At 39.8% G+C, this 16,947-nt stretch overlaps 2 protein-coding genes across 2 annotated transcripts; one reads left to right on the top strand and one right to left on the bottom strand.

The window, feature by feature from the left end:
* The first annotated feature begins 1,880 nt into the window (after positions 1–1,880).
* On the top strand, positions 1,881–5,684 carry LOC112044763 (DDB1- and CUL4-associated factor 13). Its single transcript, XM_024080722.2, has 5 exons — positions 1,881–2,069; positions 2,153–2,697; positions 3,328–3,494; positions 4,202–4,502; positions 5,093–5,684. Exons 1-5 carry the CDS (start codon positions 1,991–1,993, stop codon positions 5,342–5,344), a joined length of 1,344 nt encoding a protein of 447 aa, XP_023936490.2. The 5' UTR covers positions 1,881–1,990; the 3' UTR covers positions 5,345–5,684.
* A 906-nt stretch (positions 5,685–6,590) lies between these two features.
* LOC112044754 (kelch domain-containing protein 3) lies at positions 6,591–12,743 on the bottom strand. Its single transcript, XM_024080711.2, has 6 exons — positions 12,540–12,743; positions 11,576–11,828; positions 10,311–10,776; positions 9,493–9,688; positions 8,221–8,391; positions 6,591–7,778 (listed from the first exon to the last, which is right to left on the bottom strand). The coding sequence occupies exons 2-6, from the start codon at positions 11,825–11,827 to the stop codon at positions 7,715–7,717; spliced, it is 1,149 nt and encodes a 382-aa protein (XP_023936479.2). The 5' UTR covers position 11,828; positions 12,540–12,743; the 3' UTR covers positions 6,591–7,714.
* Positions 12,744–16,947: the final 4,204 nt, after the last annotated feature.

Below are 16,947 nucleotides of genomic sequence, written 5' to 3'. Positions count from 1 at the left end.
CTCCATAAAAATGCCGGTTCATGTAGTGGCAAACCATAAAAAATGGTCATAAAATTCTAGTGTAGTAAAAAATGAAGTAACGTTTCCTTTGTTAGAATTTCTAACTTAATTACATCTAATTTGGAATAAATAAAACCGACTAAGTGCGTGTCACACGCAGTGTTGGGTTCCGTAGATTAAGTTAGCATTCTAATCCTTAACGTAATGCACAAAAATGCCGATAAATAATAAAATACACCATGTGATACACGATAAAAATTCATCCTCACTTTTCATATAGCGTAATTTATATACATACCAAATGTCATCTTACTAGTTTTGACTCTGAGTTAACTTACTGACAACTTTATCTTTTTAATTATACAATGAAATTAGTGTGCAATTTTCAATTTAATTTTTTAAGCTGGTCGACTATTGCTCTTCCAATAGCAATTGCCACTTAGTTTTTTTAATTTTCTTTGTAATTTCATTATATATCCTACTCCGAATGAATATGAAAAATGAATTTTTTCACGTATCATAAACAACCGATTAGCCAGTAGAGGGTGGGAGGGAAGGAAAAATTTGCTCTTAAAAGCTTAATATTGTACAAACGGATCCCTAAATCGAAAAAAAAATAGTAAAAGACCCCTCATATATTTTAATGACCTATACAAAAATACACATAATATAAGATAAACGTAAAAAAATCCCATTTTACATATACCCTAAAAAAATAATTTTTCAAGATTTTATTTGACGACTTTGTATACATTTTTAATGTACATACCCATGCTAATTTACAGATTTTTAGTAGTAAATGTCTCTGTGCTAAATCGCGGGCAGATGGACGGACGGACAAACGGACATGGTTGACATGGGTTCTTTGTGGACTACGGAACCCTGAAATAAACAAAACTACAAACTAACTTACAAAACATCGATCAAATAATTGAATAGTTTGTTTAATGAGTCTAAACGATGTGTTTGTTTTGTTAGTCTGTAGGTATACTAATTTTTTTTAAAGTTTAATCAGTATAAAAATTACAGTGAGTGTGTATTGATAGTTGTGTGTAGTTTATGGACACATGATATATTTACTGGTGTTAAATATTTTCGATGTGTGAATTTACCTTGTCCCCCTCGTAAAACGACAGACAATTATTTGGTTTGTTGGTAAAGTTGAATGCAATTCAAGTCCATAGATATTTGGTCTGAACAAGGTCTGAACAAATCTGAGCATTATGACTCGTTAAAAGTCATTGCCATGCCATGGGAACTTGGAAGAATGTGAAATCTTTATGAAGCAGCGCCATCTACATCCTAGATTTAAGATTCCAGAATAGTAAATTCAATTACATACGGTGTGTATGTCTTATAATGTTTTTAGAGATTTAAACCGTGTAAGTACGAAAAAAAAACCGAAAAAAAGAATTATTTATCCTTTTATTGTTGACGCGTAATAGGAAGAATGTGTTTGTATTTCTAAAGCAAAGGGATTATTAAAGAAAGACAGTAAGTGTACATTAATTTCAACGATGTCATTTGGCTTAGTGGTGCTTTACAAAGGTACGATCTATAAATCCTGAGTTCGAGCCCAGGGGTAACAACGGAAAACTTTTTGGTTTTTTTTTGTTTTTCTCAATTGGTTTCTTCAACTATTACAAAATCAAAAATCTCTCTCCTTTACAAAAAATATGCATTATTATTTTTTTAACATAATACTACTAATACCGTAGCTAGTTACTAGATGGCGCTATCACAGGCGTTCCGAAAAAAGTTAAAGTAGAATATCTATTTCCAATAATACACTGTAATCTTTGGTCATTGCCAATCACAGATACAGAGCAAAATATGTTCCTTGATACAGAGTACTGTTCTGTTCTGTGGTTGACAGTTTATGTCAAAACAAACAAACGTGCATTATATTTTACAATTTAAATTTTTTTATATTGAGAAACAGAAATATAGAAATTAGAAACAGTACAACCTTTGTATACAATAATAAAAAATGTCGAATATGAAAATTAAAGTTATAAGCAGGAATCCAGAAGACTATTTACGGGCTACAAAAAGGGATATTCATAAACGTAAGTACATGGACATTTTCCAACCAACTGCTGCAAAATTAATTTGTGTAAAATAATATAACCTGTAAGTGTACAATTTTCAGTACCTAGAAATTATGATCCCAGTCTCCATCCATTGGAGGGGCCGCGAGAGTATGTGAGAGCAATGAACGCAGTGAAACTGGAGAGGGTATTTGCAAAACCTTTTATTGGTAACTTGGACGGTCATTCCGACGGCGTATCTAGTTTGGCTAAACATCCAAACAGATTGGCAGTGCTAGCAAGTGGCGCGTTTGATGGGGAAATTCGACTTTGGGACTTGGCTAGTCGAAAGTGTACTAGACATTTTACAGCTCATGAGGGTTGGGTGCGTTCGTTATGTTTCACACCAGATGGTCAGCATTTTACAAGTGTTGGTGACGATAAGACAATTAAAACTTGGAAATCTGTAACACGTGATGAGGAGGATTACGAACCCACTAACACATTGTTGAGTATGTCAGTAGTCTCTGGTATCACACATCATAGGGAGAAGCCAATATTTGCCACCTGCGGAGAGCAATGTCAGCTGTGGGAGAACACAAGGAGTGAACCAGTTAAAGTATTTAAATGGGGTGTAGACAGCCTTCATCATGTGGCTTTCAATCAGGTATGGAATTATATAAATAATATTATATATTATATAAAAACGTCTGTGAATTCCTTGATTAGTGCTAGTATAAAAATATGGTGCAGCTCATAATGCTATAGTTTTCAAGAAACAGATCCTGGGTTGGTTTCTTAGCTTCCTGGCCTATTCATTTATTTTGATTTACTTTATTCTATATACACGAAATTTACTAACTAGATATTGGGAGTAATTTTCAAGTGTCAAGTTTGTCACTATTAATTTATTTAACTGATCAAAACCAAACATTGTACCCTTGTGATTGTTATTAAAACATTTCTTTATGGAATACAAATAATGCAGTTATTGATTTGATATTAATTAGACATATTAGTGTGGGTCAAAGTTTGTGAATAGATCAGCAGAATGGATTAGATTTCTAAGTTTTCTTAGTTCTGCTGCAGGTGAATTGATTTATTTGCTCCACTGTGTCTTTTCTTACTAAACCGCTAAGCGCTTACCGCTGTTGTCTATCCATAATAATATAATCACTGGCCTGAACCAACTTGGTGGAGATATCTCACTTTTCTTCCTATTTCTGAAACTAAGAATATACTGTAACTTACCACGTTCGAAAATAATTTTTCATTTCCTATTTATATTACTTTCCAGGTAGAAACAAATCTGCTAGCATCATGTGCAAGTGACAGGAGTATCATATTATATGATTTCCGTGAGTCTGGCCCTCTCCGGAAGGTGGTCATGGAGTTGAGATCAAATGCTCTCTCATGGAACCCAATGGAGGCATTTATATTTACTGTTGCAAATGAAGATTACAAGTAATTTTGATACTTTTTAATAATTTATATTATTATGTATTGTTTTTAATACTTTTTATTACTTGTGTGTAAAACACTGAAAATTGATAACCATGTCCTAGTATAAAAATGCAGAAAAAAAAAAATTGGTGGTGTCCCTATCTTGGAGAGCATATCAAGCTGTTGGAACCTGTTATTTTCGTTAACATCTGATAGTGGTTGTTACAGAATCAAAAATTATCTCCCTAAACCCACAAACCTGTGTTAGAGCAATGTAGTGGGTCTAATTTCCTTACATTATCTTTTTATGGAAGGAAGCACAGACATGTAGTGGACCATTATAATAACTTACGAGGGGCGGCTGAAAAGTTTTGAGCCTAATGTATTATAAATGCTGATAGAAATGTATCGAAAAAATATTTTTCAATATAATCTTCCTCATCATTTGAAAATCTCTGTCCTTGGAGGTCCTTTTTTAATTTGGAAAAAGAAAATAATCGCCAGGTCAGATCTGGACTGTAGAGTGGGTGGTTTATTTCTTTAAACCCTGTCTCTGCGAGGGCACACCTTGCAACTCGCAAAGTGTGGACGGGCATTGTCTTGCAAAACCAGGACTCAGGTTTGTGCAGCGAGAGTCATTAGTGATACTCAAAGGTATTTAGGCTCAAAACTTTTCAGCCTCCCCTGGTATTAATATATTATTTTATAAGTTAACATGTATTTTTCAGTCTATACAGTTTTGATGTAAGAAAATTAAAGCAACCAATAAATGTGCATATGGACCACACTTCTGCTGTCATAGATGTAGATTACTCTCCCACTGGGAAAGAGTTTGTAGCAGGAAGTTATGACAAAACAGTAAGAATATTTGAAGGTCTCAAGGGTCATTCAAGAGATGTATACCACACAAAAAGAATGCAAAGACTCACATGTGTGAAATGGTCTTTGGATAATAAATATATACTCACTGGGTCTGATGAAATGAATATAAGAATGTGGAAAGCAAGAGCCTCAGAAAAGCTTGGTATTGTAAGTAATTTTTATGATTTTTTTTATTAATAAATGAATTATTATTGATGTACAAAGAAGCTAATTTAATATGGCTGATATAAGTTCGTATAGAGCTAACAGGACACGAAAAAGCACATTTCATCAAAATTAGTTCAGCAATTTTAGTAGTTGCAAACATTTTTTTTTTTTTTTTTATTCTTTACGAGTTAGCCCTTGACTACAATCTCACCTGATGGTAAGTGATGATGCAGTCTAAGATGGTAGCGGGCTAACTTGTTAGGAGGAGGATGAAAATCCACACTCCTTTCGGTTTCTACACGGCATCGTACCGGAACGCTAAATCGCTTGGCGGTACGTCTTTGTCTTTGTCATAAACTTGAACAAATTGATGTGGCTTATGGCTTTGTACCTAAAACATACATATTTGAATAAAGCTCGTAAAATATAGTTCTAAAGGACTGTCAAAAACCTAAATTCTTTTCTTTGACAAAATGTTTAATTTATTAATTAATTTAATATATTCACTATTCTATAACATTTAATCATAATGTTATACTCAGGGAATACAAACCCGTTTTCCAATATTTTAATTCATCTTGTTTTTGTAGCTTAAACCACGTGAACGTACTGCACTGAATTATTCAGAGGCTTTGAAAGAGAAGTTCAGTAATCATCCACAAATCAAAAGAATAGCACGTCACAGGCACGTGCCCAAGCATGTCATGAACGCGCAAAAGGAGATCAAGACCATCAGAGAAAAGAACAAACGCAAGGAGGCAAACAGACGTGCACACAGCAAACCCGGTGCCGTGCCATTTGTGGCCGAACGTAAAAGACATGTGGTCAAGGAAGACGAATGAAACAACGTTGTTGCCGTTCAATAAAAGTAAACTTTAATTTCACTGACATTTTATTAATGAGAATTCATATTCCATCCAACAAAAAACAACTTATTCAACAATTTTTCTATAACTAAAAATGTCTAAAATCATCAATCACAGTAATATCAACGTAAGGATGCAAACAGATGTGCAAATAACAATGCGATCAGTGCAATTTGTGGTCCAAAAAAAACATGAGTATATTACTGCAGCGGCCGACAATAGAGGCATTGGTGGACGAAGGTGTGAATGTGGGCTGAGGCGAAGCCGAGGCACACATACCTATATAAGTGAAACATTATCTGTTCGATAAATAACAGGATATAGGAATATAGAATAAAAAAAAAATTTGTTTATCAAAGGAAGTTTTATTTCATGACAATATTCGTAAATAATGCTGTAGTAAAATGTTGAGCACCCCTGTGTCATATGTTTTTGTTTATTTACATTGTTTAAAATACCTACTCAATTTAACTAAGTCCATCAATGCCTAGTTGCGGCTTGTATAGTACTTTTCTCGAATAATGTGCGGAAATTGTTTGTGTTGTGTTTTTTTTATTTTTTACAAGTTAGCCCTCGACTACAATCTCACCTAATGGTTAGTGAAGATGCAGTCTAAGATGGAAGCTGGCTAACTTGTTAGGAGGAGGATGAACATGCACACCCCTTTTTCTTTCTTTTTTTCTACACGGCATCGTAACGCTAAATCGCTTGGCCGTACGTCTTTGCCGGTAGGGTGGTAACTAGCCACGGCCGAAGCCTCCCACCAGCCAGACCTGAATCAATTAAGAAAATCTCAATCTGCCTAGCCGGGGTTCGAACTCAGGACCTCCGTTTTGTAAATCCACCACGCATACCACTGCGCCACGAGGCCGTCAATAATTAAGTATTAGTAGTACAATTCAGAACTTATTTGAAAATACAGTTATTGATTGTTGTCAAAATAATGATCAAATTTCCAAGCATGTTTATAACTATACCTCCTATAAACTATACCATTGTTTAATATAGCCATTCAATAAATACTGACAACCTTAATGTCACAGATCAATGAATCCTTATTGCCACAAAAAAGACATTTTTTTAAAGTATTAATTTTTAGTAAAACAAAACAGTTAAATAAAATATAAATCTACTCTCATGGTTTTAGTTATCAATAAATTATTAAACAATATATACAAAAATAATAATACTTTAAAGCTAATTTATTTTTATTATTGAGAACAAACTGCTAAATCAATAAGAAAACTGTTCCTATATGTTTTTATACCGACTGATATAAATATTGTAAAGGACTGTACATTACCATACGTTTTCTGTGACATTACCACATTACCTACTACACACAGAATGGAGAATGATCCAGAATGAGTCTTTACAAGCCGCGCGGTGTAGCCAGTGAAACCCATAAACAATGCAAACGTCGCACGCGCATCCGATGATGACAATGACATCCGCGTAATGTAGCTATTTACAAACTTTTTTCATATAATTTTCAAAACACTTATGAAATTCAAATCATCTTAAATATGATTTCTATGTTTTGTTTTTGTGTACAGTTTTTATATTATTTAAAATCACTGATGCAACGCTTCCTGACCTAATGACTCGAGAATGTATTCGTTGTTGAATTTGTGTTAGCAATGTCTCACTGTGGTTTTCCGTGCGCTCTATCTGCTTATTCTCTAATCTGTGCTACTACATAAAATTTTGCTAGAAAAACAAAGGATTTTTTCCCGCCCACCACACACTGAACGAGTGGCATGTAGTTGTAGGAAATAAAACATAACACATACCCGTAGAAGGTAAAAATAAAAATTACTTTGAAACCCAGTTGTTCCTAGATTTATGTTTATTTTATTTGCCGAAAAAAGACCTGTAAATTAATAAAGATCATACCATACAAAATTTACTATGTATTTTAGATTCTAGATCTGTCTAGAGTCTTTATGGTGAGTTCTAAACTCGCCAACCCATATTTGAGCAGCATGGTAGATGCAGATGTCATCTGGTACAAGGAGAGAGTAAAGTAGCCAAGTGGCAAGTGGCACATCGATTCTCTGTCTACGATCGGAAACGCTTTGAAAACTAGAAAAATGTATGGGAATGACAGATCTTTATCACGTGACCTGTCGATGTCATTCCCATACATTTTATAGTTTTCGAAGCGTTTGCGATTGTAGAAAGAGAATCGACGTGCCTTGGCTGTAGGGGCTGGTCCTTTATTGGACAAGTTCACATTACTGCCGAGTATAGCGACATAGGTCCCATATATAATTGTTCATACTTGGTTGACTAAAGGTTCAAACAGAATCCCCTCCATATCTGTATTAGTACCTATATCAGAAGTCATCCAGATTGATTAATTGGTCTGCTGATGCGATTTGGTAGTGTCATTGACATTATATCAAATCTGAAAACGAAAATGTAATATAGAGCCTCAATATAAAACATCCTACTAATCATTAATAGTCACTGATATTATAATACCCTAGATTTTTGTTTATTTTAGTTGTCGAAAGCACATGTAAATTAATCTCAATCTTCTATTAAAAAGTGGATGCACAATCAGCGAACAAAAAACGTCCCCACTCATGAGTGCCATACACAACGTCCTGGCACTCAATTCAAGTAGTCGCATTTGCAAATTCAACCTTAAACTCAATTCTTAAGGTTGAATTTGCTCTGAATTTGGGATTTTATTGAATATTGGACTATATTTAAAGGCCTTTAGGTATAATTTTCTAAGTGAAGTGAAGTTTTAAGTGAAATTTTCTACATGATTGTGCGTCCTTTTGTTATAAGAGGTCAATGGAGGAATCACAGAAAAAAAATTAAAGATGTAAGTAACTCACATAATATCATGGGGTAATGATGTCTGATCCAAATTGTATTTTAATACTGCAAGTATACATAATGTCTTCAATGATGGTGAATAGTCCAGGACATGCAAATCACTGTTATCAATTAACCTCTCAGAGCTGTCGTCAGATTCGTTTGATGGTCTGTTATTTTGCGCACAAGGGCTGAAAAGAAATAAACATCTAGCGTTAAAATAAAAAGACTGTATGGGCGATTCCATGAAAATCTGGAAACATTTTTGATGATTTTTCATAGCAGCAAGTTGTATAATAGAACGGGTATCCTAAGCTATCCATAGCGCAGTGTTGGTCGACCCCCCACTAGGTGGAACGAGGATATCAAGCAGGTTGCAGAGAGCCACTGTGCTTGGAGGTTCATGCAAGAGGCCTATGTCCAGGAGTGGACGTCTATCGGCTGATAAGGTAAGGTAAGGTAAGGTATAGACTTTATATTGATATATTATTATGATAGACTAGCTGACGCCGCGCGTTTTCACCCGCGTGGTTCCCGTTCCCGTAGGAATTTGGGGATAATATATAGCCTATAGCCTTCCTTGATAAATGGGCTATTTAACACTAAAAGAATTATTCAAATCGGACCAGTAGTTCCTGAGATTAGCGCGTTCAATCAAACAAACAAACAAACTCTTCAGCTTTATAATATTAGTATAGATTATTAATTAAACCATACCTAAAAGTGAGCCACAGTATTAGCAGTATTTTAGGAAATATTGAGTGTTTTGTAAATGCAAGCTTCTAGGGATTGATGGTAAAGGCTTGGCTAGACTCAACATCAAGAGGTCATAGGTTCAATCCTCGCCTGGACATTTTTTGTACCCATTTCTAAACAGTTCTTCCATCAAATTAGAGAAGATCAAATGTAGTGGTCACATTTTAAAGACGTGGCAAATGTTTTTAATAAAAGATTTGAAAAGTTGACGGCCTCTGAAGCACAGTGGTGTGCGCGGTGTATTTACAAAACGGTTCTGGGTTCGATCCCTAACTAGGCCGTTTGAGGTTTTCAAATTGGTCCAGTCAGTCAGAGGATTGGTCCAGGTCTGGCTGGTATACTTAATTCGGCTTCGGCCGTGGCTTACCATCCGGCAAAGACATACCGCCAAGCGATTTAGCGTTCCGGTACGATGTCGTGTAGAAACCGAAATGGGTGTTTTCAAAGTTAGCCCGCTTTCATCTTAGATTGCATCATCACTTACCATCAAATGAGATTGCAGTCAAGGGTTAACTTGTAAAGAAAATAAAAATTACCTTGTTCCACCAAATAAATAAACCTTGTCTTTATAATTTAAGCATGCTTGACGCCTCCTCTGGCATGGGCCTACGCCCTGGACGGTAAGTTTCTCCCAGTAGTTCCCTTTTAAGGAATATCTGTGCAAGTCATTAAAGTGCTTCTTCCTTTTGGCGTTTAATCCGCCAAATATATACATGTGATCTTTGTATATCCCTGTAAAATATAAGTCATCTTTATCTTCATGTCCCACACTAAATGGAGTTAAACTCTTTCTATTTGATTCATGTTTTCTATTAAGTATAACTTGGCTTGTAACCATGTGACATGTCTATTAATTTTCTAAAATTAAAAAGTATATGAAATTGACAATTTGCTATCCTAGTGGCAGTTTGATACTGTGACGATCGCGTTATCGTAAACGCGAATTTCCAAGGAATTGTAACAGCGCCATCTAGTGGCACTGCTGCACAACTGTTTCAATTCCATACAAATTCGCGTTTACGTTAACGCAATAGTAACAGTATGACAACATTGAAAACTCCCACTAGGCACACAGGTCACTTGATGAAGTTGTCGATCGGATCTGTCATTCCCTTACATTTTGATAGTTTCTGAGCGCTTCACGCAACGTCGCGTGGTGTGGCAATGAACATGTTAATAATAAATTGTATTATTAATAACCCCGTCGCCCCGTCGCCCCGTCGCCCCGTTGCCAAATTATAAAGGTAGAGTAGAAAATGTTTTCAAAGGTAATTTTGTCTGGTGGTAGGTATTGCCGGGTGGTCAGGGAAGGCCAGGGCTGGGAATGGGCATTCCCTTTCATGATAATACTTACAAGCCGAGTGACTTCGCCTACCAATTGGCCATGTGCCTCTTGCACTCACATTTACCCATGTTTCAGTAGCTGTATCGAGGTAATAGACTAATGGGCAGTATATGTCTTGATCAGAGTTATAGGGATTGTTCATATCGCCCCTGCCTCCATAGATGTACATCCTTTCATTGTACGCCACTGCAGTGTGAAAGTCTCGGTGGGAAGGTGGAGTACCGAGGGTATTAATGTAACTCCATTGCATAGTGTCTAAATCTAAACAGTGAACGTCATTGGAGTATTGGTCAAATATATATTCAAATCCTCCAAATATGTACATCTTATTCTTGATAATGCAAGCCGAATGGCCGTCTTTTGGATAGGGTACTGTGCCGCTCACTGAAGGGGTGCTCCATTCTAACTTGTTTGTGTCGAAACATGACAGTTTGTCGCAAGCTACAACATTATTTCTTCCACCCCACATGTAAACCTGCAATTAATTATAAAATATCATTTAATACATATAATAATTATGAATAACAAAATTAATATAAGATTTATTATGTTTATTTATAAAAATTGTAGATGTTATGTGATAGTTATATATAAAAACTAAAAAGAGTTGGGCTATGAAATACTAAATTTAATTTCTACTAAGAAATTTTTAGCTAATTATCTCAGCTTGGAGTTAGTGGTTTCACACACTCAGAACGCTGTCTTCTTCTTTTTGTAGTGGCTCTGCATGTCATAAAGAAGTCCCTCTATCTGACTAGATCTCCGTTCCAATACTGGTTGCCCCCTGGTAGAAGTTGTCACAGTCGCGTTGGTCCCAGTCAGTATTAATCAACATTGGACTGGACTGGTTGCTAAAGAATTTAACACTATCACTCTATGCCCACTAATCTGCATTGAAGCAGTGTGGGTTTAAGCTCTATACCCTTCAATTAGGAGGGAGGACTGGCCCTGTAGTAGACTAGTGAATGATGTGAGAGTAGGTAAAAAATTTGGCTGGTGAGAGGCTTTGGCCATGGCTAGTTAACACCCTACCGACAAAGACATTTTACGGATTTAGCGTTCCTGTACGATGTTGTGTAGAAACTGAAAGGAGTATGGATTTTCATCCTCCTCCTAACAAGTTAGCTCTCTTCCATCTTAGATTATTCAAAATTCAAAATTCAAAATTCATTTATTTCAAGTAGGCTCAGTTTACATCATCACTTACCATTAGATGAGATTGTAGTCAAGGGTTAACTTGTTAAGAATAAAAAAAAATACATAAAACAGCTCACCTTGTCTCCATAAGCAACAGCTGTGTGCCCATACCTCTGAAACGGTAAAGACACCACTGTGGCACATTTTGTGTAGTTCAGAGATTTCCACCTCAGCGTGACTGTGTTCAACACATGCACTGGGATGGGATCCCAATCTTTGTACTCCTCAGTTGAACAATACCCACCAAATGAATATATCTTTGATCCGATGCATACAGCTGCATGGTTGACCCGTCTGGGACCCCCTTCAATATATGTTGTCCATCTCATCCTAAGAACAATATGCTTGATTAACATAGGTGTATAAACTATGTACAATGGCCAACCACTAATGGCCAAGTGCGGAAAAGGCCCAGAAAAAAAGAAGAAGATAGGTGTATATGGTTTAGTTCCCACCCTAGAATTCTGGGCTACCGATTTAAAATTCTATGATGGACAGCAAAATACAAAATATACAAAAAGAAAAATCAATAAAATCAGTAGACCCGTTTCAGAGGCCAGAGTCCACAAACATTGTAAACGTCTATATTGAGTGTTGACTCTGCCCAGCGGCATATCAAGGGCCAGGCCCACCCTAGGAAACAATTCTACATACGCCAATGTTGATTAATATTCTGCAACATGTCACTTGACAGTGGACACCCACTGCAGGACATAGGTCTTTATAAGAACTTCCAAGCACTTCGATCCTGGGCTGCTTGCAGACTGTGTCTGCTTGATGTTGTCAGTCCACTTAGTGAGGGGTTTACCAACACCGGTCTTTCCGGTGCGGGGTCGCTTTGACCTTGGAACCCCAACATCCATCCAACAACCAAAGAGCCGAATGCCGATTCGCAGCTCTACCAGCTGTTACAATTAAGTATATAATAAAATACAATTCGAAATTTCTGTTTAAGTGTATTTTATTGTTGTAAACAAACATAAATAAATTTTATTACATGTACACGGCTACATGCTTGTAAAATAGCAAAACAATACTTACTTTTACAATATGTTTGCATTTAACTTTGTTCTCGAGTGATAATACTGAGCACGTTTTAAAGGTTCTAAGCTACATTTAATTTTTTACAATTAACACTACTACTATCACTACGTATTTATTTGCAAGACAATGTTTAGCAAAAAATTTCAAAATCAAATAAAAATTAAATTACATTCGCGGTTTTCCTGTCAAAATCAAATGCAACTGAATGACACTGACAGCCAAACCACGATGACAGCAAGAAATGACAGATTCACAGATATGTGTTTTTGACTGAGAATAGCAACAATTTTGGTACAACAACGACAACAACAACAAGGAAATGAGCGAACCAATATTACGTAATGTTTTAATTTACATTTCATTAAATTCAGATTCAGTAATACAATAAAGAAGGGGTTAATTATGCAGGTTAATTGGCTTATTTTTATTGTTCTCATTCTGTAGTTAAATAATATTGTAAGGTATTTAAACATGTTAGTTTGTTTGTTTGGGATTTTTCTTTAAAAAATATAACTTACACTGATGTGCACATTTTTCAGTAAGTAAGCACAGAGTAAATGAATATAATACTCACTACGACACTACGACATTGATGCAGAGAAGATGCAGAGTGAGTCTTTACAAGCAGCGTGGTGAAGCCGGTAAAGCAAAACCCATAAAAAAATGAACGTCACGCGTCTCCTTGACATCCGCGTACCTATACAAACCTTTTCACTCCGATCTTGGCAGCCGTCCCGTGCGGTCGTCTGTCCTCGCCTATGCAGGATTTTCGATCCCACGGTGGAGGCCACCAATATTGGTTCTTCTTTTGAGAGGGTGCTAGTTTTTCTAGTACTGTCTTGACCACCGATTTTGTTGTGCTGTGTTGTGTTGTGTTCTGCGTTGTTCTAGTGTAGTTAAGTGGTTCCGGTCCGTGAGTACACTAGAATAAGAGTAGGTACACCCACGTCACCTAAAGGCGTGGACCACTAGGGCCACACAGTAGGTACTCACCTCCCCGCCCCGGTGGGGAGGCCCTGTTAGTTCCGGGGTCCACTATGGACCCCAACTCCGTTCCGCCGCCGTACTTGGAGGCCCTCTTCAAGGACCTCCGAGTTAAATTTCCAGGCTATCTGGAAAGTTTTATGTCTTCGCAACCGATTGCGTCTCAAACCGTGACTTTGACTCAAAGTCAACCCCAATCAGGTAGTCCCCTTCCGGGAAATGCCGCCGCGTCCCCCGCTATCCCCGCAACCCCCGCGCCACTCGTGACCCAGCGTCACGTGCTACCTGCTCAGGTAGTGCGCCCGCCGCTGGGCAGCCAATCCGCGGCCCGCGACCCACGTGTCTCGGCCTCGGGTCGCCCGGCAACACCGATCCCGGCTCCGTCCGTAGGGCCTAGCGCGCCTAACGCGCACCCCGGGCCCTCAGCCCACCCAAAGGGCACTTTGCCACTCTCCCGCGAATCTATGACTCGCACTCCGACCAACACGGTTCATAGGCCTTCCGCCATGGACATTTGCGATATCCCAGACTCGCAGGTCTCACCGGCTCCAGTTGACGATGGCTTCACCGTCGTCGTAAGTAACAGAAAACGGCGAAAGGCTACTAAAACCGACGCTCAGCCCACTACCACTAGCAAGGTCACTGTGACCGAGAGCCAAGCTCGGTCACAAACCTTATCCGATTCGGACTCCGAAAGTGAGGACTCTCCTATGGAGGAACCTCGCAAGGAGAAGATCCCCCCAATGTTTATTAGGGACAAGGACGCATGGGCAAACAAAATTGTCCCCATGCTAATAAAAAACAATATCCCTATTCCAAACGCCCAGCTTACCACCTTAGGTATTCGTGCGGAATGCGAGTCATCCGGTGACCATAGGCGTCTGACAGCTTTATTGAGGTCAAACTCAATAGGCTATCACACTTACGCTCTGAGTGATGAGCGAGTCCTCCGCGTAGTAGTCCGCGGTCTCCCGAAGGAGCTTGATACTGAGCTCATCAAAGCCGACCTGCTTAAACAGGATCTCCCCGTCCAGGAGGTACACCGAATGTACCGATCCCGCTCAAAAGAGCCGCTAGACCTCTGTCTAGTGATCCTCGAGCTCTCTCCTGAGGGCAAGAGGATATACAACTTGAAGGCAATATGCCACCTCTCTGGCCTCTCCTTTGAGAAGCCCAACAACCGTGGCCGCATAGGTCAATGTCATAGATGCCAGACCTATGGACACTCCCAAAGGAATTGTTTTGCCCGTCCCAGGTGCGTTAAGTGCCTGGGAGATCACGGCACGATAGATTGTCCCCGCAAGGAACGGATCGCTGAAGTGCCCCCAAGCTGCGTGCTGTGCGGCGAAGCCGGCCATCCCGCGAACTATCGCGGATGCCGGAAGGCCCCACAGCCAGGCAAGCGAAGGGGCAGGGCAGCGGGCCGCAAACCGGCGGCACCCAAAAAGCCCGCTCACAGGTTTGTTCCAGCGCCGGTGCCTACCACCAACGCTTGGAACAAACCATTGTACGGAGCGCCTAACGCTCCTAGTGCGGCACCGGCTTCTCCGGTCGCAAAACAGCCCCCGAAGGCCGCTCCTGCGACCCAGGCCCCTCTCTCGGCCTCTCAAGCCTCGTCCAAAGCTTCATACGCATCTTACTCCTTCTCGGATGTATTCCGTATGGAAGAATACGATCTCTTCATTGAGAAATATAAAGTAGACCCCCTAAGGGCAATAGGCGAGCATAGTATCATGCTCCGCGCGATCGAAAACTATAAGAATTTTCTAAATGGCTCACAACGGTAGATTAAAACCACATTCCCTGACTGTCGGCTTCTTCAATGCAGACGGGCTCAACGATAAACTACTCGAGGTCCGAGAATGGATAAGCGACCACAAACCGGACATCTTTTTGGTGCAAGAGACCTTCTTGAAACCTAGCCTTCGCGATCCCAAAATAGGGAATTACCTAATGATTAGAAACGACCGGACCACCCAAAGGAAGGGAGGTACAGCTATATATCACAGAAGGGCTCTTCACTGCACTCCTCTCGATCCTCCCGAGCTTACTAACATGGAAGTCTCAGTATGTCAGGTCAGTATGACCGGCCATCCGCCGATCACACTGGTTTCAGTTTACCAACCCTGCGGTAAACGTCTCTTAGAGAGTGACATTCAGACACTCCTCTCCTTAAGTGACTCCGTCATTTTGGCCGGTGACTTTAACGCTAAACATACAAGTTGGTTTAACGCTTATAATAATACTAGCGGCAACACTCTAAGGAGACTGACTGACCGCGACGATACTAATTTCATTTTGCTAACCCCCGACAAACCAACACGTTACCCGAGACTGACGGACACACGAAACCAAACTCCGAGCGTACTGGATCTGGCACTCGTAAAGAACATCACTCTTGAAGTGAGTCCTCTGGAGGTGTTCTCGGATCTGGCCTCGGACTCGGACCACAGACCAGTTATACTCCAACTTGGCTCCCCGCCCTCCACGACCCCCCCGACCAAAACTATAATTAATTACGGGAGACTCTCTGAGCGTCTCAAGTCCTTGGCTTCACAGCACCTAGATCAAATCCCTGACGAGATAGAAACGTTAAGCGAAGCGCTCGCAGCTTCTTCAAACCTAAACGGTCACATTCGCAAAGCAATAAAAGATTGCACCAAGGAGGTCCCTGCCTTCAGCAAGGCCCCCCTGTCGTCGGACCTACGGGCCCTACTAACGGATAGAAACGCCCAGCAAAGACGCTACGAATCTGAACCGACCCGACAAAACGCGAGTCTTCTTTGGACTCTCGGAAGACGGTGCAAGCGTCGCTTGCGCTGGCGTTATGACAGACAATGGGACGACCGACTGAGAGAGCTCGAGCCATCGCACGTAGCCTTCTACGACGTGGCAAGATATCTCAAAGCCGACCGTCTCGCAGCCACCCCACCTCTCAAACGCCCTGGCCTCCCAAACGCGATCGAGGACATCGATAAGGCCGAATGCCTAGCCGACAGACAGTGGAAGCCCAGTGCACTCCAAGCACTACGGCATTTGTAAAATCACACGCAAAAAAAGTGAAGTCCGAACTCACTTCTATCTTATCTCGCCCCCCGGACGGAGTCGAAATTACCCCTACGTCATGCGAGGAAGTCTCTGCGGTTATCAAGGGCTTGCGCAAAAAGAAGGCTCCGGGGCCTGATACGATTAGCAACAAAGCTTTAAAGCTCCTCCCGGTCCAGATAATCAACCTCCTGGTGAACATCTTCAATGTTCTCCTAGCTCACTGCGCCTTCCCAGACGCATGGAAAGAAGCTACGGTCATTGGCATCCACAAGCCTGGTAAACCCCGCGACCTCCCGACTAGCTACCGCCCAATTAGTCTTCTCAACACCATTGGCAAGGTGTATGAGATAATCATTTTGAATCGTCTAAAAGC

Source organism: Bicyclus anynana, chromosome 9 (genome assembly GCF_947172395.1).
Source record: "Bicyclus anynana chromosome 9, ilBicAnyn1.1, whole genome shotgun sequence".
Taxonomy (NCBI): domain Eukaryota; kingdom Metazoa; phylum Arthropoda; class Insecta; order Lepidoptera; family Nymphalidae; genus Bicyclus; species Bicyclus anynana.
The sequence above is the reverse complement of the archived record's forward strand: the minus strand, read 5'-3'. Positions and strand labels throughout refer to the sequence as shown.